Source organism: Sinocyclocheilus anshuiensis, unplaced genomic scaffold (genome assembly GCF_001515605.1).
Source record: "Sinocyclocheilus anshuiensis isolate Anshui unplaced genomic scaffold, SAMN03320099.WGS_v1.1 scaffold194, whole genome shotgun sequence".
Taxonomy (NCBI): Eukaryota; Metazoa; Chordata; class Actinopteri; order Cypriniformes; family Cyprinidae; genus Sinocyclocheilus; species Sinocyclocheilus anshuiensis.
In genome coordinates this window covers 123,251-147,762 of record NW_015546074.1, presented here as the reverse complement: position 1 = coordinate 147,762, position 24,512 = coordinate 123,251, and the positions used below count along the sequence as shown (strand labels likewise).

Sequence of the window (24,512 nt, the reverse complement as noted above, 5' to 3'; positions counted from 1 at the left end):
TATTAGTTCTCGGAGTTGATCACAATTTGTGGGCTTCTGCTTGTCCACTCGCCTTTTGAGGACTGACCACAGGCTCTCTATGGGATTGAGATCCGGGGAGTTGCCTGCGCGGATCCAAATTTTCAATGTAATGATCTTCAAGCCACTTCTTTATCACTCTTGCTTTGTTCTTCTGCTGTCCAATCCTTGTACTTCCAGCAGAATTTCAGTCTGTCCTTGGCGTTTTTCTTGGAGAGAAGTGACTTCTTTGCTGCCCTTCTTGACACCAGGCTGTTGTCCAAAAGTATTGGCCTCACTGTGCATGCAGATGCTCTCACACCAACCTGCTGCCATTCCTGAGCAAGCTCTGCACTGGTGGTGACACGATTCTGTAGCTGACTCCTCAGGGGGAGACGGTTCTGCCACTTGCTGGACACTCTGGGACGTCCTGAAGTCTTCTTCACTGCAGTCGAACCTCTCTCCTTGAAGTTCTTGATGATCCGGTAAATGGTTCTTTCAGGTTCAATATTCTTTGTAGCAATTTCCTTGCTTGTGAGGCCATTTTGATGCAAAGCGATGATGGCTGCATGTGTTATTTTGGAGGTAACCATTGCTAACAAGAACACAATGATTGGAAGCGCTTCTTCCCTCCTTTTATAGCAATCAGTCTGCTCTTACAATCTAATTAGTATGATAGTGATTTTACCTGACTAGTACTCATTCACACTTTCATATATGCTGCTGATATGATTAGTCAATTAATGTTAGCTGGTCATTTTGTGTCAGGATCAAAAAACAGTGAATTTTTTTTTTTTTGTGAAAAGTTTTTCAATTTGATTTTTGGCCAATGATCACTCTACACAATAATCTAGAAACAATGTGAATGAACACCACAACAGCTTAAGCTGCAAACTTTGCAAAACAAAATTTATGTCACTGCCAAAACTTTTGGCCATGACTGTAGGCCTCATATCAAACTAAGGCTTGGCCTTAAGTTCACTCAAAAATAAAAATTATGTAATTACAATTACATGTTACTAAACGCACAGACATTTTTTCATTCTGTGAAACACAAAATGCTGCTTTCTTCCATGTGATAACAATGAAAGGGACTGCAAGCTTCATAAAGGATGCAAAAACACCATAAAAGTATCATCAAATTATTTCATCTATCACTCTACAATATATTGCTATGTTTCTTCAGAAGCCATTTGGGTTTATGTAAGAAATAGATTTAAGTTGTTATTCACTGAAAATCTTTGATTCTAGGGAGCTGTTAATCAGTGAGGAACTGGATCAAGTTCAAATTCATGAACAAATCATTCAGAACAGTTTTGTGAATTGGACAAAAAACAACTCACATCTGACCCAAAAGAACAATTCCTATATGAATCAGACAGGAAAACCTGGGTGGATATCAAAATTTTCAGTAAAATCTACTTCATAAAATTTGTCAAAGACACAAGGCTGATTAAATAATGGCAGAAATTTCATATTTGGTTGATCCCTTCAACATGAAGTGTAAAGAAAAAAAATATGTGTGTGCAAATGGATCCATCTCTATTTAGCTTGTCTTTGTATGTCATGCAGAGTTCAGTCACGTGTGGCGTGTTTATGTGTAGGAGAGATAGCTAGAAAGAGAGAGAGAAATGGACCAGGAGCTAATTAGTTGTGCCAAGCCTGTGTCCATCTCCATTAATAGAGAACATTAACCTGAGGTACAGTGAGTGCTCCTCAAGCCTGTTACATTTCCCAGTAACAATGTGACTCAGTGTATGCGCCTCTCTACCGCTCAAATAGCAACATCACACTGATGGGCTGATGCTAAAAGCACCAACTGCAAGGAAGAGGGGGAAACAAGAACCATGACAAACGCATTTGTTAATGCAATGGCGGCCAGATCGATTTTATGGGCCAAAACCATTATTTGTTTAGGTTGGATGTGACTGAGTAGTAAGAAATTGTGCTAAATGGTAGCAAGTAAACAAATGTGTGTGACAAAAATTGAAACAAGAACTGAAATGGTGAGTTCAATTGTATACGAGGAGTGAAAATGTGATGTGTACTTTTACAAAAAAAAAAATACAATGTTTAAAGGGGCAATATTCCACACTAGCAACAGACTGAACTGGTCAATTAATAATACACATTTTCTGTTTAAACATTTTTGCTGATTTTTAAGGGAATACATGTAATATGTAAAAAAAAAAAAAAAAGGTTTTTTTCTTTTTGCGCTTAAAATTCCCTTTTGCACTTAAGGTGAACTTAAAATCTAAGTGTGAAATACCATTAAATATACTATTTTCATTGTTAATTTACATTACCATTCAAAAGTTTGGGGTTGGTAAAGATTTTTCAATGTTTCTGAAATAAGTCTCTTATTTAATCAGAAATACAGTAAAAACAGCAATAATGGGAAATATTATTACAATTTAGCTGTTTTCGGTTTTAATACATTTTGAAATCTCATTTATTCCTGTCATTGCAAAGCTGAATTTTCAGTAGCCATTACTCCAGTCTTCAGTGTCACATGACCCTTCAGAAATTATTCTAATATGGTGATTTGGTAGTCAAGAAATATTCTGAAAACAATGTTAAAAACAGTGTGTTCAAAATAACAGCATTTATCTGACAAATATTTTACAACATTATAAGTGTCTTTTCTGTCACTGTTTCACTTTAATACTAAGTAAAATAATCAATTTCTTAAAAACAATCTTATTGACCCCAAACTTTTGAACTGCTGTTATTTTGAAATATTATTGTAAAGTGTTACGATTAGTTTTCATACATTTTATACCTTTTCACACTTAGAATTAAACATGCTGCACTTATTTTATTTTTTGTCAATTTTATAGCGTGATAGCCCCAATCCTACTTTATTCTCATTGTATGGAGGAGAGCAGCTTAGAGATTCTGTTCAACAACTACTTTGGTTTTCCGCAGAAGAAAGAAAAGTCATATGGGTTTGGATTGACACGATAATGATTAAATGATCATGGAAGTTACATTTTTTGGTGAACTTTTCATTTTAAAGGCTCCTGAACTCGTTGTTTATAAAAGGGGAAAAGTGTGTAATTGTAATATTTTGAAACAAAATGCTCCATGTCCTTTGCGAGAATTATTCATGTATTAGAGACAAAATGTGTGTGGTAAAAGCAAGCTGACTCATACTTGATAGCAGCACTGAGCAGAAAGTTGAGTTGTGGCATCACAAGTGTATCGGGAGAGGCCAAATAACGGTCAAACTGGACCTGTGAGTAAAACAGATAACACACTGCTAGACAAAACAAGAATGCGAAGAAAAGACTTGATAAAACTATAAGTACTATTCAGAAGGCATTTGTTTTGTTGATTTACAATTATTAACAAAAGACGATTGTGATTTCATCTAAAAATTCATGTGAAATGTGATTTCACCTAGAATTGTGGTAAAATAAAAATCTGAAACCACAAATGGACCAAAATCAGTTAGCTGGAAAAAAAAAACACTAGGTAATTTGTTTCGCAGGTTGTGCAAGGAAAACGCATTTTCAGTTCAGACCAGATTAAACATCACAAAATACATCTGAAAACATTAATTTATCTGACCTCCTGAAGGAAAAGTATTCATATTCGAGTAAAACTTAATAAAGAAACAGGTCTCACCATGGCTGTTTTTAAGGATGTGCAGTCCATTCCAGGGAGGTTGGCCAAGGGACCCTAAGAGGGAGAACACAGCAAACCATGAGTGAAGGATGCACAACTACTTTCCTTCAGCTCTGTGAACTGAGACAGCCTGCGGCACAGACATAACAAACAAAGAGGAGAAGGAATAGGTGCAACAGCTTGAAAACACATGAAGTGTGAGATTTCACATTTTAACCAAATTCATAGCTGCTATGTGACACTGTTGAAGAGACAAAAAAAAATAAAAATATCTCAAAGATTAATAGGAGAGAAAAAGAACAACAAAAAAGGCTAAGAGAAGTATAGAACGTTTCCCAAATGTCCACTTGACCATCTATTGTACAGTGTGCAACAGTTTAACACTGAGGATACAGCACATCCTTGTGTTGTATTATAAATTGAGTTGAGACATTTTGTAATGCAGCAAATATTAACTCTAGCTTGCATACCAAGAAATGTTTATGCTCACATTCTTGCACATACTTATACTGTTTTATATGAATTATATCAGTCGCTACAAACCACGCCATCACATTTATTATTGCTCAGTGAAATTTCGCATCATTTCATAATTTCATTAGAAATCAGCGCAATCTGGAATTTCATGTACAGTGCCTTGCGAAAATATTCATACCCCTTCATTTTTTTTCACATTTTGTTATGTTGCTGCCTTATGTTAAACTGCTTAAATGTACTTTTTTCCCCCACATCAATCTACACTCCATACGCCATATTGACAAAGCAAAAACAGAATTGTCACAACTTCGTAAATTAAGTAAAAATAAAAAAATTGAAATAAGTACATTGCATAAGTATTCATACCCTTAACTAAATATTTCACTGAAGTACCTTTAAAGCCTCAAGTCCTTTTTTTGTTTTTGTTTGATGCGACAAGCTTTGCTCATCAACATTTGGCAATTAACTGCCATTCTTCTCCTCACCTCTTTACCTCTCAAGCTTTGTCAGGTTGGATGGGGGCAGATGCACATTTTCAGGTTTCTCCAGAAATATTTGATTGGGTTCAAGCTCAGGCTCTGTCTGGGCAAGTCAAGAACATTCACAGAGTTGTCTATAAGCCACTCTTGCTGTATGCATAGGTCCATTGTCCTGTTGGAAGGTAAACCTTCTGCCCAGTCTGAGCATTAAGGCTATCTCTATATTTTGGTGCATTGAGCTTTTCTTCTACTCTGATGAGTCCCTCAGTCCCTGCCGCTGAAAAACAGCCCCACAGCATGAAGCTGCTACAAGCACACTTTACTTTTGGGATGGTACGCTGCAGGTGATGAGCAGAGTTGGTTTCCTTCAAACATGATGCTTGGAATTGAGGTTCATCAGACCAGAGAATATTATTTCTCGCAGTCTGAGGGTCCTTTAGTTGCTTTTTTGCAAATGCTAAGTGTGTTTTCATGTGTCTACACTGAAGAGAGGATTGAGTCTTGCCACACCGCCATAAAGCCCAAATCGATGGAGTGTTGCAGTGGTGTTTGTCTTTCTGTAGTTTTCTCCTATTGTGACATCTACAAGCAATATGAATGCTCCTGAGCTAAATTTTAACTTTCCCAGATAACGGTATGAATACTTACGCAATGGAATCATTTAAGTTTTTTTATTTTTAATAAATTTGCGAAGATGTTAAAAACCTGTTTTTTGCTCTACCATTATGGTGTATGGAGTATAGATTGATGTGGAAAAAAAGTAATTTAAAGCAGTTTAGCATAAGGCAGCAATATAAGAAAACGTGAAAAAAAATGAAGGGGTATGAATACTTTCGCAAGGCACTGTAAGGGCATTTCCCTATGCAGGTTTTGTGTCAGGTTGAAGTTTTTCATGCAAATTGGCGGTGTTGACCAACAGAAAGTTTGGTTTGAAGTTGCTTAGTTTGAACTGTTCAATATATTTATACTATTATACTACTCATTATTCATTTTTGTCTTCGGTCTAGGAACGTTCAATATATCTGTAAAATACTGGGCCATGTTATGTTTTTTTATTTATCAGCCAAAATTGGATATATACCAGTTAGTGTTGGCTATTTAATTGTACATGGTCATTTCCATTTCATTTTTTTTTTTTAAGATTACCCTTTCCATCATCTAAGACGCTGTTAAATGTAATTTTTAGCAAATCTCATAATGAATATCCATTTTACACTGTAATGTTGTAATGCCTAAATATACTTGTAGCATTAAAAACAATTTGTTTTTTTAGGGCTTTATTTAGACAAAATAGTAAAGAACATATATCAAATATAATCTTGGCCATTTATTAGTTAACAACCATAACATTTAAATAGCTTATTGACTTTTGTAACATAATTTAAATATAGAATATAAATATAAAATAATAACTTTTTATTTTTACTTTTACCATATTGCTTTTTACACCACTTAATAATGACAATAAAACAAGATGGGACATGCATCACACCTATTTATTTTACCACAATTATGGAAGTTTTAGAAACTTTGAATCACTGTAACACACAACCTCTCATGGCTTAGTGTTTTATTATAAAAATAATATGATTCTAGGTACTTCACATTGTGCCTAACATGCCACTGCAACACTTTAATGAACAGAGGACAAAGATTCATTCAAGTGTCAAACATCAGCAGGATCTTCATATAGTGTCCACTGGTCCATTTCTTGCATACACAATCTGGAGGGTCATAACGTTTTTTAAAATGATGCCATCAACATGAGACACAAAGTTCTCTTTTTAAGCCCAGATTCATGAATCGTGTCTGTTGTGGGCAGCATGAGCCATATAAAGCGAGACAGGCCGTAATTAACAGCATGAGTGGACAGAGAAGACATTGATGCAGTAGGCGAGACAGTTGTGCCCTGTGCTGTGGACAGCAGGTGTCCAAAGACGCTTAGTCACATGCCAGCCTTTTACGGGGGTGTGTGATGAGGACAGGCGTGGAAATGCCCAGACAGCGCTGCTCTGCCAAGACCCACACACAAACTCATGCTTACTTTCAATGCTTCTGCTTTCTCGCCTGTCTTCTATAATATAACACCTTGCTTAAAGTGCCGCTACATGTCCAAAAGAGTCACAAAGTTCACTGGTTCACCTGAAAAATTACTCAACTGAACTTGAAAGAAAAAGCTGGTTAGTAAATTCGGATACTCATAAAAGAGCGTATGTTTCAAAAGCCGTAGGAACAACATAAAACAGTAACAATTCTTGGTTTAGAAGCAATGATGAAAGTAGTAACTAGTAATTTAGTAGCTGCTCTAAGTGATTCATTAAAGAGAACAGGCTCAGTACCAGTTCATTAGAAGAAGAATCAATCATTTGAGAATCTGACTACACTGGTCTCACTGTTTCTGATTCACTAAAATAAATGCCTGATTCACTAAAGTCCTAAGAGTCATTTGTTTGAGAATTGGACTACATTGGTTGCACTATGCTTTTGAGTCATTAAAAAGAACTGGCACATGCATGCCACTTCATTGGTGGAACAATCTGTCGTTCAGGAATCCAATTACACTGGTTGCATTGTACTGTATGTTTCTGATTTACTCAAAAGAATCAGCTCATAAGATTCATTTATTCGAGAATCAGACTACACTGGTTGCGCTGTATGTTACTGAATCACTAAAAAAAGAACCAGCTCATAAGAGTCATTTGGGAATCAGATCACACTGGTTGCACTGTACAGTGTGTATTAGATTGGCTCAAAAGAACAGATTCAGAATCATTCACTCTACACCGGCTGTGCTGCTTCACTAAAATTAATTATAAGCCATTTGCACTACACCAGTCACACTGTATAGTTTTAAATCATTTAAATGAACCGGTTCATAGGAATCAATTCTTTGGGAATCTGATTTTTTTTTAAATCAGCTCATGAGAGCCATTCATTGTTCTCATAAATGGTAAGTAACCTATTCACATCATCTTTGTTTCATTTACAACTTTGAAAAATCGATTTTTGTCACACAATGTTAGAAGAGATGCTGAATGCTCTGAACATCAGCTGTGCAAAGCCAAATCATTAATGAACAACAACAAAACAAAACAAAAATAAATAATTTGCGCCGTCTAATCTGTAAATGCACAGGCTGCTGTAAATGTGCACACAGATGTGGACAGGTAATCATGTTTACAGAATAAGCTCTATTTTGTGTTCTTTTTCAGTCTCAGGCCATTTCCTGCCATGTGATGAATTTGAGTGAAAATCCGCACTATGTGATTTTATTAATGAGCCTAACCATAGGGTAACCATGGTAATAAAGTCCAAATAGGAGACATATAAACAATAGAGACTATTCCTGTGAAATGAGAGAAAGATAATAAGGAAGTAATGTGCGCTATTAGTGTGTACGTTTGTGATGGAGGCGATATGAAAGGGGAAAGGTGGCCACAAATTGTGTTTTGCAAATGAGAGCTCAAAGATCGAACTGTCAGAGGTTATAATTTCACAAACTTCAAAATACTGTTAAAGTAATGAGCCATAACATTTTGCATCATTTGCATCTACATCCCCTTAACAGTGGTAAAATAATAATAATAATAATAGTAACACATAGCCTTCCAGAGCTTCTTGCTTTTACAAAACAGCAGCAAGAGCAGAATAATAAAAGACACCAAATGTTCAATAATTAATTACAATTATTAGTAATGATAATAGATTTTTATTATTAATCTTGTGCATTACATGAATGACACTACAAATAATGTAATAAAAATAATGATTGAAAAATTAATGAATTAGTTCTTTCACCAAGTAATATTGTTCATTAGACAACTTGAAGACTGTTCACAGTTCACATAACTGATCTACAATTGAGAACTGGATTGCTCATGATGTCATAAAAGTTTGAAACCGCCACGCCACCACATTGGTATTCCCTAGTATTCCCTTACATTCTATTGAATTAACAAGAAATAGTTTGATTTTAATGAGAAAACATCACCTAACGAGTCAGTGTTTTTATATCTGAAGTTTCCTGTGCATTCTTACAACACAAGCATATAAACAGTTATTTGCTTAATGCTGGGAATTTCCTCTGCATATTAAAAAGTTACGTATCATATTCATTATACTGTACAGTAGCGAACATCAGATGAACATGACGAACATCAGACAGATGAGATCCTCAACATGTGTATTACAAAGGACAAAGTGCTCATTTGTGTTACTTGTGTTGGCAAGTGCGCAGCAGACACACCCATATTAACGATTTCAATATATGGCTTATCCTGCTATAAACATTTCAGATAACATCTGAAGTAACAATGAATTTACATACATATATCTTAAAAACTAATCTTGTGACTGATACACTTCAAATTGGGTGATTTTAGGTCAAGGTTTTAGCTGTCAGTCAATGATGCCCTCTGCAGATAGGGAATAATAATATGGCCGCTTGAACACTTTCGGTGGCTTCACCGCCTAGTTTAAATTTTTTTAAATGAAGAGTTACAGAAATTACTATATTCTTGATTACATTCAACAAACAGGTAATATTCTAGTACTTGATATGTCCTCCATAACTTTAAGTATACTGCTCTGACCTTTCATTGCATTTGAGTGTACAAGTTCATGGCAAAAAATTGTCACATCTATTCTGTTTAACTCCCGGAGGATGACCTCCTTGAATGCCCTGATTTTTAGGCGAGTGTCTCTACAAAATCCCCCATAGGTGCTCAAAAGTGATAAGGTTGGGTGAAACACTTATACACTGAAGGATTTTCACCTTGGGAGAATGTACTGCATATAGTCAGTGTTTTGTTGAAAAATCAACAATGCAGGGAATGAGGAGAGGGTAGCATCTTCTGTTTCAAGTTTTTCTATTACATCACACAATGGTGTGTGAATTCATCACACCATTGATAAAGCACAACTCCCCCCACATCTTCAGCAATCATACATCCCTATATAAAATCTTCATGACCACCAAACTTCCCCGTGGGAACCAGGCAGTTCTCATTGTACTCTTCCCCTAGCAAGGCCATACCATTTTAGATGCTGTTACATCCAAAATGATTGACTTGGTCACATGAGACCAGAGTATGGATTCCTCTATATTCTATATTTTGTAAATTTATATTTTTATAAATATGGGCCTTAGGAAAAGCTAAATGAGTTTATTATGCTTTGACTACAGAAGGTATCTCTGTTGTGGACAACAGTGAGATGAAACAGCCATTCGTTTCATTGATTTTGCCAGCTCTGAGACACTTGCTTGGTAATTCTGCTGCTCTTTTCCTAAAAAAAAATCTTAAAATGAAAACTTAAAGTGAATGCCTGATCATTTCAGGGGCCTTGACACAAGTCCATTGTTTTTGAAATTCTGTTAATTTGGCCATATTTTCACATGTAAAACCATGATTTGTTATTCCTCTCGTACCACTGTCCTCTTTTGTGCAAAGCAATACGTTTCCTGACAGTTCTCTCCCAAGTGGTTCCATTGTTGTTCCATTATGTCTGAGAATGATTCAGTAGGTTTAGAATGCCTACCTGCAGATCAACAATTGCCTTAAACTTACACCAGAAAAATTGCATTTAATTTAGTAAATTTCAGGATTTTTGCAACACAGTATTTTATCACTTTGATAAGAAAATCTTGTTTTCCTGAATCATTTTGACATGCTTCTTCGGTAATTAATCAAGCATACTTGCTGGAATATTATATTTTCAAAGAACCCTAATATGTCTTCTAATTAAAGTGTAACTACTGAATTTAAGTTTCAGAGTGCGTGTACAAAATCTATTTTAATAGGACAACAGATAAGATAGATATCTATATAGCACAAATAAATATTCTAACTAATCATTATCTGTTATTGTGCAAAACTATCGAAGTATGAAAGGCTTCCAGTATGGAATGTTTATGTGCAGAATGATTTAAAGCTTTCAAGCAAAATCTCTACACTCTAAGAGATTTTGAGAGATTATCTGGGAAAGTTTATTCAGAATCACAAATAAACTTCAATAAAATACAGTCCTTTCAAACAAAAGGACATACATTTATATTCAGATTATACATAATAATGGGAAACCTGGAACATCTTGGGAAGACCCCGAAGTACACCGTCATAACCGAAATCAACATGCTGTTTGAATGCTGAATGGAGAATGATGTGACAACTGCAGTGGAGGGAAGCGTTTCCAGGAACATAAATTTGACACCTCAAATAAAGCTATAGAAATGTTAATGCTAAGTTTATAGTGTTAAAAAGGAAAATAGCAGAATCAATCATGGAAATACAACTAGGGGTGCTCTGATTGATCGGCTACCAATCGCAGGAAGTTTGATCAGCGGTGTCTATAAAAGCCAATCTCATAAACCGATCTCAAGCTGACGACGCACCTACTGTGAGAGGTTTGGCATGACATGCAGCAGTAACATCTCAATCTCTGTCCGATGCAGGTAAAATAATTATAAAGCTGAAGGTGAGGTACAATTCATATTTCTTTATTAAATAAGCTACATGCTGCACAGTTGACACAGGAATTGTCACTTGCACAATAAAAGCAGTGTCGCATCATCACTAAACTGCATTTCTTTTTAAGTCTTGCCAGTTTTTAAGCCATTCAGCACTCGTGCGCTCTCCTAGAGACGGTGCGCTCATGCACACTCAAAGCTCACACACAAGGCCACCTTACATACAGCTCACAAAATCAGGCTTGTGCTGTGTGTAAGCTATTGGGCAGCAATTGCCCCATTGTAAAAACAAAAATGCACTGCATGATCAAACATTTAGGTGAGATAATTATATATTTATGAAAAATTAACCCTCCTGTTAGGAAACAGGAAAAATAGTGTGTCCAGAATGCAAACAAAATTAAATTCTTCCGTAAAGCAGCTCTAAAAAGACGATAATAGTAAACAGTCCATTTTTCTGTTAAAGTCAGTTCATCGTTGATTCAGGGATGTCAATGATGCCAAAAATTAAGTGCATCCCTAACATTCCTTTCTATTCAAGAAAAGCTGATCCTTACCTAAATCCTAAGTGGTTTTCACATCTGTTCTCACCTGCTCTGTGGTGTGCTGCTGGACACAGCTGTAGATGTGACTAAGCCCAGCTCTAGTCAGCACGAAAGATGCCTGCTCATTGATTAGAGTGTCCAAGTGAGCCTCAATCTAAAGTAATTGGCCAATAAAAATAAATACAAAATGTATCACATTTTAACTCAGTTTGACTCATCACAATTTTAACAACTAAATTATCTTATAATTTGTCATTTTATAATGTAACACACCTGAAACTCCAACATTTCTAAGCGTTTGTCTGTGAACTCAAAGAGTGCCAGTGTGGTCTTCATCATGTATAGGGAGTTCACCATGTAGGTGGCCATATCTGCTGTACCCAGGTTACTGGCTGATACCGTGCACAGCTGCAGCAACGGGTCAAGGATGCAGGACAATACCTGAGAAACAGCATTGATGATGATGGGATTAAAAAAAAAGGACACAACTAAACAAAACAAAACAAAACAAAACTGCTGCATAAGTAAAGTACTCCATGCCTATCTGGATATTGCACATGCATAAACATAAATACAAATATATTACGACGACGATGATTATGATTCATTTCTTGCATGAAACACTAAAAAAGTGCATTTAACATCCATTTAAGAAATGTAGAATAAATAAATATAAAATAATAAATATAATAAAAACAAAAGAAAACAAAAACAGTGAGTATTTCTTCTTGACACTTTCTAAATTTCAGCCATATTTCAGTCACTAAGAGGTGGAAACGATCTGGATTTTGCCACAAAACATAAAAAGAAAAGTCACCTGTGCAAAGTCAGCCTGACGGGCATCAAGAGGCAGAACTGATGAATCATGGGAGGCCAAAACCTCTCTAAGGAGAGACAGAGTCTGAGTGAGGGAGGCAGTGGGACCCAGATCAGGAGGTGGAAGCTCTACCTGAGAAAACAAGAACTTTTAACAATCTTTAACAAAAAAAAACAAGTTATATATTGTGTATAAATTTCACAGGAAAACTTTTTTTAAAATGTTCATTGTGAGATGTACTAATATCACTGTGTATAAAGTGCATTTTTAATGTTCTTTTTTTTTTTTTTTTATACATTCAGACACAAAAAAGAGCATCATGTCATTGACTCTCTGACAAAACATTATTAGCTCCGTACATTCAGACTTTTAAGAGCAGTATTTACTGTTCTAACTCATGTTCAAGACCCTCAAAATCAAGCCAGGCGTGTCTGACAGCGAGACTGACACCTCTGAAGCCTGACTAATAAACACCCTGCTAGGCGAACACTACCTAGAGCTCTGCTGCCTCTAATATAGCTTATTAGCTCAGGCTTGTGTTCCTGGCACTGAGCAACGTCAGGGAGCGATACGTAACCCTGAGGTGATTTGATTAGTGTGCTGCTAAGGCGATAATTTTCTCAGAAGTGTAGAGCGGAGGCCATCTTGTTCTGGCTATTGATCCACTTATCAATGAAGTGCTGTTTTTGTGTGTGTGTGTGTGTGTGTGTGTGTGTGTGTGTGTGTGTTTAAGGATATTTTGGGGATAATTTAGAATGCCTGGTGCGAGAATGCGTTTTTTCAGCCTGGTGAAAACCAAATCCAACTCATGAATGACCATGAGGCACATCACTATATAGGTATAGGGATGGGACGCTGTGTTAGAGCGCCCCAATGCTAAGGTGTTCTGGGTTGTTTTTAGGCAGTTTCTAAAGTGTTATCATTGGCTGGTAAGGCATTGTTTACCGGTTTACTGGCATAAGAGTGAGTAAAAAAACAATTAGAATTTATACACCTTTTCAGATTTGTGGCAACATTAAAACAAAAGGAGAGTTTTGATAAAACTTGGGATGAGTTATTTAAGTATGGTTTAAATACTATAAATATTATTATATTATAAATATTTTGAATAATGTTTTTATATTTTCAGAATATTTGTATATTTTCAGTTTTCCTTTCAATTTTAGTAATTTTGTTATGTGCTTTTGTATCAGTTTTTGTTTTTTGTAATTATTTCTATATGGGTTTAATTCATTTTTATTTACATTTTTAGTGATTTTAGTACTTGAACTTATTCCAGTTAGTTGCCAAGACAACCTTTCTAATTTTTATCTTTTTTTTTTTTTAACTTTTTTTAAGTTTTAAGTTTTTCATCTAATATTTACATTTAATTTTATATCATCTTTATTTCAATTACCCAAAAGATCTAGTTTTATTTAACAATAACAACACTGATAATTACTTACTTTATCCATAAGGCGACTGGCATGGAGACTAAGACTGTTGAAGAACATCTTCTTACTGAGCATGTGCATCTCATCAATGGTCATCAACAGAGAGGAAACGCTGGTACCCATGATGCCACTAAGAGGGAGACTTATGCATTCAGAATAACTGGAGCATCTTGCAATATTAAAGGCTATACCTAAAAAATGGATCTATATTTTTGGATCTCTGCTCTTCAGTAAAAGAAGGATTTGTCTTCCATCAAATGTAGTATGAAATTAAGACAATAAACCCAATAAAGTCATTTACAGAGATGTGTGTACCTGATGGTGTGATGGTAGAACTTGAGAAGGTTGGAGAGTTTATACAGAAGAACAGCACCTGGCTCTGCAATGATCACCTGCTCAATTCGCACCTAGTGGAGGAATAAAACAAAACAAAAAAGAAAGAAAAAAATCAACAATTCTGTTGTCATTATTCACTGTTGCTTAAGTCAGTAAAAAGTTTGTAGTAACACTTTACAATAAGGTCTCATTTGTTAACATCAGTAATGCATTAACTAACAAGAACTAACAATGAACAATATATTTTTACAGCATTTATTCATCTTTTTTAATGTTACTTAATAAAAATTTTCATGTTCACGTTAATTCATAGTATGTACATTAACTGATGTTAACAGATACAACTTTAGTAATTTTAATATGTATTCGTAAGTTTTGAAATGAATATTAACATTAATAAATGCTATATAATTATTGTTCATGTTAACTAAAATAGTTAATTAATGTTAACAAATGAAACCTTATTGTAAAGCGCTACCGAGTTTGTTAAAATATTAATCATTCAAATATGATACTACATAGCCCCAAGGAAAGCACAAATGTTGATTAATTAAAAAAAATCATCAAGGAGTTTATGGGATTGAGAAGAGTTTATGGGACTTGAACTTGGGCAGCCCATTTGAGCTATATTGAGCACAACTATTAACCAACTAGGCCACAGCTCCAGCCCAGGCTGATATTTTTGATAAAAGTTTAAATATGAGTCTTAATGACACTGTTTCTATCTCACCTTGAGTGGTCTGCACACTCCTTCAGTGATGTGGCCAACTACTTCCTGCATGTTTTCTTCAACCCCTGCACAAACACAGCAGAATGATTTATCTACAACTCAACTACGTTCAGAGAAACAAGTAAAACCCCAACAACATGAGTTTAACCAGTTTTAAAATGTGTACGGTCTTAAGGTGTGGTTAACATTAGTAAAATTTCAGCTAATAAAAGGTCCACTGTCCATTGTCAATAGTGTAGAGATGTATGAAGCACAGCTCACACAGAAATCACTTTCAAAACCAAAGCAACTTTATGATGGTTAGTCAGGGAATCTGCAAGATGAACTTGAATAGCAGAAACTGCAAAGCAAACCTGTCGGCCTCATGTGAAACTCCCAATTGGAATTGGAACAGTAAATGCTTTACATCTTTACACTGTGTCTATACTGGACAAAACCTCTGAATGTTCACTAAAGGTTATGGCTACAATTACTATCGCTTGGCAAAATTTTACATTCAAAATCAAGCCATTTCAATAAGTATCCAAACAATCAGGAATTTTGTGTGAGGATGAAGGATTTTCTTACCCATATTTTGCAAAGGGTTCAAGTTTGTCATGCAAATTCTGACATACAGAAATCTGTTTGGTTGGAAAGTGACTTCTGTGAGTTGAGCTTCATTCATTGCATTCATTTTTTGCAGTGCAGTTTTGCTATCGTGATCACACCTAAACAGTGGACCTCCTTGAGGCAAGACATCAGCAACTCTACAATGGGTGAATGCATCCTACTTGGTTTTGAACAGAAATTAGGTAAAAACTGACTTTGGATGAGTGAAATCATTTTCACTTAAACTTAAATAACATGTACAATATACACAAATATGTAACAAATATAATACAATCAATTGACACATAATATCTATAACCTTTAGATGGACAGAAAAATTAAGTAAAACAGAAATGGGGCACTAGACAAATGTGAAACGTCCAAACGTAGACATATTTTTTCATATTGAAAGCAAACTAGTTATGAACCAGTAAATCCGTATGAGATTTAGGTGGAACGACATGTACCTTGCACAGTAACTTGCTTGAGCAAGGCTTCCAGGTGCTCCTTCTCTGAGGCTGTGGCTTGATGGAGCCAGGCCAACATGTCCCCAACATACCTGGTTGGATGATTGTATGTATAAGAAAAAATAAAGATAAAAATAAAGACATAAAGATAAAATAAAGACACAATATTACCTTAACCCTATAAAGCCTTCTATATCATAATTGATACACAAATTTCTAAGGCCTCTAAATTTGCTATTCCAGACGGTTGTTAAAATTATACTCCCAACTCTTGTTTAATCAAATACAAAGCCATTTTTATCTGCATAACTTCCAATGAGAAATAGCACCGATAACTGAACAAGGATGAAACTTTCTAGTGCACGTGTTGAGAGCCTGTGCATTAAATGGCATATACTTTGAGCATATAATAGTGACGGAATCATCATTAAAAAAACAGCTTAGTCCAGAATTGCACAGTTGGGAACTGGATGGATAGATGAATAATTACATGGAGTGTTTCTTCTAGATTTGTAGTTACATCTAATAGAGTTATAGATTTCCTGAGATTTGAGGCCATCACACAGTCAGCTATCATTACATCGGCTCAATATCCTTTAATACCGGACAGCGGGGGGAAGTGCTGTTCTAAGAACCACCGCTTCCCACTTTTATCGACATTCTGCCAGGAGCCCCATGTTCTCTCCTCAGGTTCCAAATGGGATGAGGGAGGAGGGTGTTCGAAAGCTTTACGGGGTGCTGGCCTGGAGAGCATGCGACAATCCATAGATCTCAACAGCCGACCTTTCGCTGAACCCGCACTAAGTAATTCTCTGAAAGAGTAAGCACTTCCCTGAAAGAATCAGGTTGGGTTTAATGTGCTTAGACGCTGAATTGGATTTGCAGCTTCAAGAGATGCAGCACATAGAGGAGCATGGCGGCTCTGCTTGTGAGGATGTTAATCAGAGAGGCTTTTAGTTGCTAACAACGGCGTGACCCTCCAAATGACCCCCAATTATAGCTGGTTTGAAGAGATTATTTTTAGCATGCAGAAGAGAAAATGTCATCCATTGTGTTTCCGCAAGCTTTTGAATGGAATGATTGGGTGGGAGGGTTGGGATGTGCACTTGTTGTAGACTCTATACCTCATTGGATCATGAGAGTGCATCTCTATGGGTCTCGGGGTGCCACCCGGTCCTCCACGGGTCAGGGCGTCGATAAAGCCTCGGACCACGGCAGACCGCCGAGCCGTTCCAAACTCATCCAGTGTGTACCTGAGAGAATGAAAACAAAGAGTGAGAATTAAATATGAATTCAAGAAATCATGGTTTGTCTGACTAATGAGCTAACGGGACCATGCTAACCAATGTAAATACATGCTCTGCAAGCAAAAAGGATCTTTCTCCATTGACAGCCATTCAAAATATTTTTTCAAAGCCACATACAATATATATTGCTATTTTACTTATGTAGTGTAAATGACTTACCAGTGCCTGATAAGTAAAATAAATAGGTAATAATGTAAAAATCTTCCTCTCTTCTTTTAAACTTTTTTTCTTTGCGATTTTTTTTTTTTTTTGAGCAAATAAATGCAGTCTGGGTCAGCAAAACACAATTCTTAAAAACAAAACAAAACAAAAATATTAGTTTATTATTTATTATTAATATATCCAGGTTTTCCTGCTTCTTATTCATATTCCTAGTCCTAGCTTATTTTAATGCTAGTTTAGTCTTTAAGTCATCTTAAGCAACCAGTTCTGTGGGTTATGTGGTCTCATAAGCAAAGATTGCAAGATTTCAGATCTCGCACTTCTGAGGATCCTACTGCAGAACTCCTTGGATGAATTTAGAGATGCAACAACTCTGAACACAATAGCTCATGCATATAATCATAATCCTCCTAAAATTTTACAGGGCGTCCTTAAGACCAACTAGTCAGGAAGACTGGCTGATTTTAAAAAATATGTAGTTTTGTACATCTTTAGTATAAACAAGATTAAACGCCTGGGCCATGAAACAAAACAGACACTGCAAGACCTTCGGAACAGCCACTGAAATCAGCAAGAGAAAAATACTTTAGGTTAGAGAGACCCAGGGTCACACATACAGACAAAAACAATGGAGGGCCCCGTTCGCAGTTAGGAAACGTGGCTGTGTTTTGATCTACGGGCTGAGAATGGCCCTGTGCAGACTAAACAGTAGTAACCGCAGCAGCCAGAGAAAAAGGGAGGAGGAGGGATGTTGTAGTTTGGCAAGGATTCCAGGAACTCTGGGGGCCCCGTCCTCTCATTCTTTCTCCTCCGGCCTTGGACTCCCTTAGATAAAAAGGGGGAGTGAGAGCACGGGACAAAAGAGAGGGGCACACAGACACAAAGAGAGAGTGGACAAGAAAACTTAAAAGTGTGTGAGAAAAAAAAACAGCACAATAAATCTCTTATTTACATCACATCTACACTTTGTTCGTTATAATGAGAGGATTTGCAAGCTTGCAGAACTCAGGATGTTTTGAGCAGTGAATGGATTCTGACTAACTGAAACACCTCTGATTGGCCATTGTGTTCCAGAAATCAACAGATATGTCTGTGATTGGCAACCATGTTCAATGCTGCAAAAACACGTTAAGAGAAACCTTTTGATGCTCTCCAGAGCGCAAACACAAAATACACATTGGAGTCTGCCGCTTACTTTCATTTTGTTGTTTGTTTATTTTGTTATTAAAGTTTCGTTTGCCGGTTCATGCTTCCCGCTTCCTTCTTCACATTTTAAGTCTCACGACCAACCCGAGGGACGCGACTTCTGGGTGGTTGCGTACTGGTCTAAGTCAAAAAAGCCTACCCATAAGTCTCTATGCATGATTTTCAGGTCTCTAGATATGGTTCATGTTGATTATATGTGTCTAATCTCCTCTTCTACATGCAATTTGAGTGATCATTCATTTTCGTAGCATAACAGTGTGGGACGTGCTGACATTTAGCACTTACAGTTAGAGGTTTGTTCAAAATGACTAGTCCTAAGAATGAGTAATAGTAAAAGTATGAATAATATTTACAACCTGTGTGGGGCTTCACCAAAAATATGTTGTGTTATTTAAACTAAATTCAAAACATACTGAAGAGAGTTTATTTACACTGTAGGAATACATCATTTTTCTGGCTGTTTTCATTCATTCAAACCAAGTTGTTGTTTTTGCATTGTATTGATGTGGCTCATTATAATGTTCTGTCAGTTGTTAGAAGGTACACTAAACACAGGAAACTACTTCAATAAGAATGAGAGAGACTGACACCTTGTGGTATATATGATGGAATTGCAGTCTTATTCCCTGCTGCTAAAAGGTAAACAACACCTGAAACACCCATACATTTAGTTTTTAAATTAAATTAAATTAATATTTTTAATACATTTTAATATTGTGAATTAATGAAAATGTAATTAATGTTGTAAAGTATAAAGTTTTGGGTCAGTAAGAATATAATACTTTTTTCAGAAACAATTCCAGAACGTTACATTAAAGAATCCTAAAAAAATAAATATATGAATATATAATAATATATGTTTCCACAAGAATATTAAGTAGCACAACTGTTTTCAGCATTGATAATAATAAGAAATGTTTCTTAAGTACTAAATCAGCATATTAGAATGATTTCTGAAGGATTGTGTGACACTGAAGACTAGAGCAACAGCTGCAGAAAATTCAGCTTTGCCAACAAAGGATTACATAGGATTACATTCTAAATATATTAAAATAAAAAAAGTTATTTTAAATTGTAATAATATTTCACAATTTTAATCAAATAATGCAACCTTGGTGAACATAAGACTTCTTTCAAAAACATTGTTAAAATGTTGTAATTAATCTCTTAGACCTTTAACTCTTTAATGACGATTTTAAAATGTTAATGACATTTGGTTGGCTTCCCTATACCTTTAAACTACTTATATATTTGTATAAATCACAAACAATTTAAGTAGACAACCTTGTACTATCAACTTTTTTCCCAATTTCCCATATTATTTTACTTCAAATCAATATTTGTAAAGTCGTTTTTCACCTCAGAGTTGGCTGGTTTGATTCATGGCTTTGAACTCTTTATTGAACAACTTTTGAAATGCCTGCTAAGAAAATAAATAACTGCTGAAAAAAGAGTGCACTGTTATGCACTATGGGCACTAGAAGAGTGTGTTTTGTAACAAGTGTGTGTGTAAGGGACAGAACTCACTTATAAAGAACAGGCCGATCCTGGAGAGACTCCATAGCTTGACTCAACACGGGAGGAATATCACATGTTTCCTGAGTCAACCCTCTGCACTCATCTACAGACACCAAAGACAGACACATAAACATCAATAAGGCCTCCTATAATACTAAAACACAAATAACTTAATTTATGTAACTAATTTGTAAATAATACTTTTATGTAACTAAAATATAGTACTAAAGTACTAAAATCATCATGTAAATCAGGAGTGCCATAAGTCGTTCTGTAAGCAGAGTCAGTTTTCTGTTTCACATTCTCTGGCAGCAGCAACTGTGTTTATATTCCAGAAACTTCTCGCCTCCGCTGTGTGTGTGTGTGTGTGTGTGTGTGTGTGTGTGTAACAGAATTTAAGCAGGTTGCTAGACTTGCAGTGACTCTCTTTGTTTACATGCGAGCATAAATGTGTTAAGGGTAGATATACATATATCCATAATCCACCAGTGTGTACGGTCTCACAAAGGTAAAAGGGAAAGCAAACATGAGAGTGTGAATGTGCACACGGAGAAGTGAAGGAACCAACAGATCGCAAACCTCTCCTTACAGAACGCTAATCATTTCCCACCTCACACCCTTGTGTTTGTTGTGTGTGTGTGTGTCATCCCCTGTGTGTGTGTGTGTGTGTGTGTGTGTGTGTGTGTGTGTGTGTAAGGTCCAGAGCACACACTCACTCTGAGCCCAGCGATAGAGCTGCTCGTATGCGGTCTCCTGTAACACAGCCATCTGCTCCATGATCTCCAGCCTGCAGTAAAGCACAGACATCACTGAACATCTACACATAAAAAGTCTGCAAGAACCAAGATTGTTATTTTTTATATTTTCTTGTATTTTTTTAATAAAGTATATTTCTAATCTATTCTGCTCTATTTAATTATATTCTACTGTATTCTATTCTCTCTCTCACCCTGCTGTTTGCTGGTTAGTCCTCAATAGGACCTTCACATCTTCATGGATGTTCTTCACACAGTTCAGCGCTCTGAAGAATTCCTGCACAGTACACACACAGTTCACGCAACTATTAGAGATGATTCTGTTTTAATTTATTTTTCAATTACCCAGCAGGAGATGATTTCATCTGAAAGTTTTATCGGAGTCATGTATCACTTAAAAAAAATTGGAATATCGAGCTGATAATTTTTTTAAATGGGTAGTTAAAAAAATCAACTGAATTATATTTTATACTTTATATGAATTATATTTTAAACTTTTTTTATTACATTTACATTTATAATTATCTTTTAACGTTGTCAATCAATCTCATGGTTCATTCATGTGCTTTGGTTCTCAAATGACATTTTATGGGCAATGACGAGCAGTTTTTTTGTAGGATAACATGAGGTTACCTCAGTGATGGGACCATCTCGAGCGGAGCGTAATGTTGCCATCTCAGTGGTGGACAACTGGAACTTTGACAGGAATGCCTGGGCCACTTGAGCTCGAACCTCCAACTGATGACTAAAGAGAGAAGGCAATGCATTCATATAACAATATAAATTCATTTAACAGTTTAATGATTCCAGTATTCATATCTAATATGTACACACATATATATATATATATATATATATACACATACATATACACACACACACATAAGCGAGAACATTTTATCCAAAGTAACTTCCTTGAGCCAACCACTAGATGACACCCTCGCTCTTGTCAAAAACACGACCCATATGCACACTTCAAACTCTTGAAACAAACACATTACTAGTCTTTCACCCAACATGATGATTTTAAGGAAAGAGAACCATAAAAGGAAGTGAAAAAAAACTAAAAAAGGGAAAGGGGGCTTGAGACAACATTATTTGAACAAGAACATCTATAAAGAATGACATTAGAAAAATACCAGTCATTACAATCGCTGTCCTCAGAGAGTCTTCACTTTCCTCTCACCAAAAAGCCTACCAGCACTCAGACCATGTATTTATTTTGTGGAGCTGCTTGTAATTAGTTATTGTTAATAGGTGTAATGATATAAAACATCACTATGATTAACAGAAACAGAACATTTTACAATGAAGTCCTCCATGCCAAAATATTACTTTTGACCTAGTGAGAAAGACATATTCTTATGACAATTTGCTGGGTAAAATAAAATTAAGAGCTTCAGGCCCTTTTTCTACCTTGTCTGTGGAAAGCTACAGAGCCCCTAAAGGGACATGGTGATGAAAAAATGAGGTGGGAGGAAAAATTATTATTTCAATGCGAGTGAACATAAAATCTCTCTGGGGAAAGTTTTATGAGCAAATGACAAGTTTTCCAGGGGGAACAATACTTTTGAGAGAGAATGAAAACTTTAGTGAGCGAATGCAAAATTTTGTGAGTGAATGGCGAACTTCGTGGGGAGTGCAAAACTTTTGCCAAAAAAATCAAATGTTTTGTGGATGAATGCATGTTTTATGAGCAAATATAAAGTTTTCTAGGGGGAACAGTACTTTTGTGAGAAAATGCAAAAGTTTTACTTGAGAATGCAAACATTTTGCAAGTAAATGCAAATGTTTTGTTAGTGAATGACAACAGTATAAACTGTCTATCATTAGAGATTTTGCCACATTGTTTATATCATGGTATGGAAGTGTCAATATATTAGATCCATGCATAAGGTCTTAAAATGACAGCAGTATAATCATCCTGCCACTGTCTGCATCATTAATGTTAATCAAACAACAAAATATAAACAGAAAATAACTCACTGCTCTAGACTGAGTAACTTTTGTAGCTTTAATAAGAATAAATTATTTCATTCATATAGTGAAGTGGTGAGGCTACATAAGGGCCAGGGTGGCACTGGCCCACTCAGCTTGACGGCTGGCCCGACCAATCAAATGAGGAAAGAAGAACAATCCTGCATACATTAAAATAATTGCTCAAATACATGAACATACAAGCAACTTGTATGTGTGAACAAAAAACTAAGTAAGTAGTAATAAGATCCTGGTGGTCCCGCTTCTATTCTGTTGCGAACGCAAGAGCTGTCAATATAAGCGATCAATCCAATCTGAGCCTGCTCCCGCTGTAAAACAGTCCCCGATTGGTCTTTAGTCATCGTCTCATCCATCATACCTGAGATCCAGTTTCTATTGGTTGAACTTCCCAACGATTACAAATGACATGGAAAACACCGCATCATCATCATCGCAACGCGTCGAACACGATCGGATCTTAGATGTTCAAAGCAGCATGTAATGTCACTCTAAAGCAGGCACATGCAGAGGGGGCTGCGATGGGTGCTTGAGCACCTGCCCCTTTTCCCCTTGATGCCCAAAGTGCCCTTTTGTCAAGGCCATTTTTTTCTGTAATTAAACACCCTTTTGTGAAGGCCTGCCCAATCTAAATATTAGTAAAATGAATTAATAATAATTTAGCCATAAATAAAATGATCCACATGATGACCTTTCACCTGACGATCTCATCCGGGACGATCCCTCACGTTAGTAATTTAGCGCACTATCAGGATGCCTTCAATAACGTCCGTGGTTGCCGGTAAGTGGAGCTCTCAGCAGAGCGGTGTGCTTGTATACTTATATTATTAAATTAGTATTATTTTACAAGAACGATGTGAAGAGAGCGTGCACAGCTGTTGTTTATATTTCTGTGTGTAGCCTGTGGAAGTAAAGTTAGCTGCAGCAAGGGGCTATAATATTTTTGTTCAATATTTTCCTAATGACAATTTTATGATTGGTTTATAAAGGCTACGATGAACACCTTTTTCCCATTTCCCATTTTGGAGTCCTCATTATATACATAATTAGCAAAAACTATGTAGTCTGAGGGCAACTTTCAATCATTCTTTCTGTAAGACGTTCCCTCAGTTAATACATAATGTTACATTAACTGTAATGTGTCTGTTAATGTAAGCATGCAGGGGATGTCTTTAGTCGTGTGTGCTTGCTTTGGGATCATATTGCATGTTTCCGGTGTCAGTAAAGTATTTGAGATTTGCTTTAGGCCAAGGAAAAGATATCTGACCTGGAAAATTTGAACAATGAGAACATAAACCGATCAGGCATAACATTATGACCACCTTTAATATTCTGTTGGTCCCCCTTTTGCTGCCAAAACAGCCCTGACCCGTTGAGGCATGGACTCCACTAGACCCCTGAAGATGTGCTGTGGTATCTGCCACCAAGATGTTAGCAGCAGATCCTTTAAGTCCTGTAAGTTGCGAGGTGGGGCCTCCATGGTTTGAACTTGTATCTACATTCAGTACATCCCAAAGATGCTCGATTGGATTGAGATCTGGGGAATTTGGAGGCCAAGTCAACACCTAAAACTCGTTGTTGTGCTCCTCAAACCATTCCTGAAC

At 36.2% G+C, this 24,512-nt stretch overlaps 1 protein-coding gene across 1 annotated transcript in view; it reads right to left on the bottom strand.

Annotated features, from left to right (window-relative positions):
• Window positions 1–24,512, bottom strand: part of LOC107699813 (conserved oligomeric Golgi complex subunit 6-like) — a 50,314-nt gene that overhangs the window by 1,474 nt on the left and 24,328 nt on the right. Inside the window, exons 5-18 of the mRNA XM_016501205.1 lie at window positions 21,547–21,658; window positions 21,108–21,190; window positions 20,875–20,945; window positions 20,168–20,261; window positions 17,090–17,218; window positions 15,966–16,057; window positions 14,911–14,975; window positions 14,160–14,251; window positions 13,857–13,974; window positions 12,412–12,543; window positions 11,868–12,035; window positions 11,641–11,748; window positions 3,628–3,681; window positions 3,154–3,233 (exon numbers count right to left, since the gene is read on the bottom strand). Coding sequence (XP_016356691.1) covers window positions 3,154–3,233; window positions 3,628–3,681; window positions 11,641–11,748; window positions 11,868–12,035; window positions 12,412–12,543; window positions 13,857–13,974; window positions 14,160–14,251; window positions 14,911–14,975; window positions 15,966–16,057; window positions 17,090–17,218; window positions 20,168–20,261; window positions 20,875–20,945; window positions 21,108–21,190; window positions 21,547–21,658 — 1,398 coding nt within the window. The remainder of the gene's footprint in view (window positions 1–3,153; window positions 3,234–3,627; window positions 3,682–11,640; window positions 11,749–11,867; window positions 12,036–12,411; window positions 12,544–13,856; window positions 13,975–14,159; window positions 14,252–14,910; window positions 14,976–15,965; window positions 16,058–17,089; window positions 17,219–20,167; window positions 20,262–20,874; window positions 20,946–21,107; window positions 21,191–21,546; window positions 21,659–24,512) is intronic.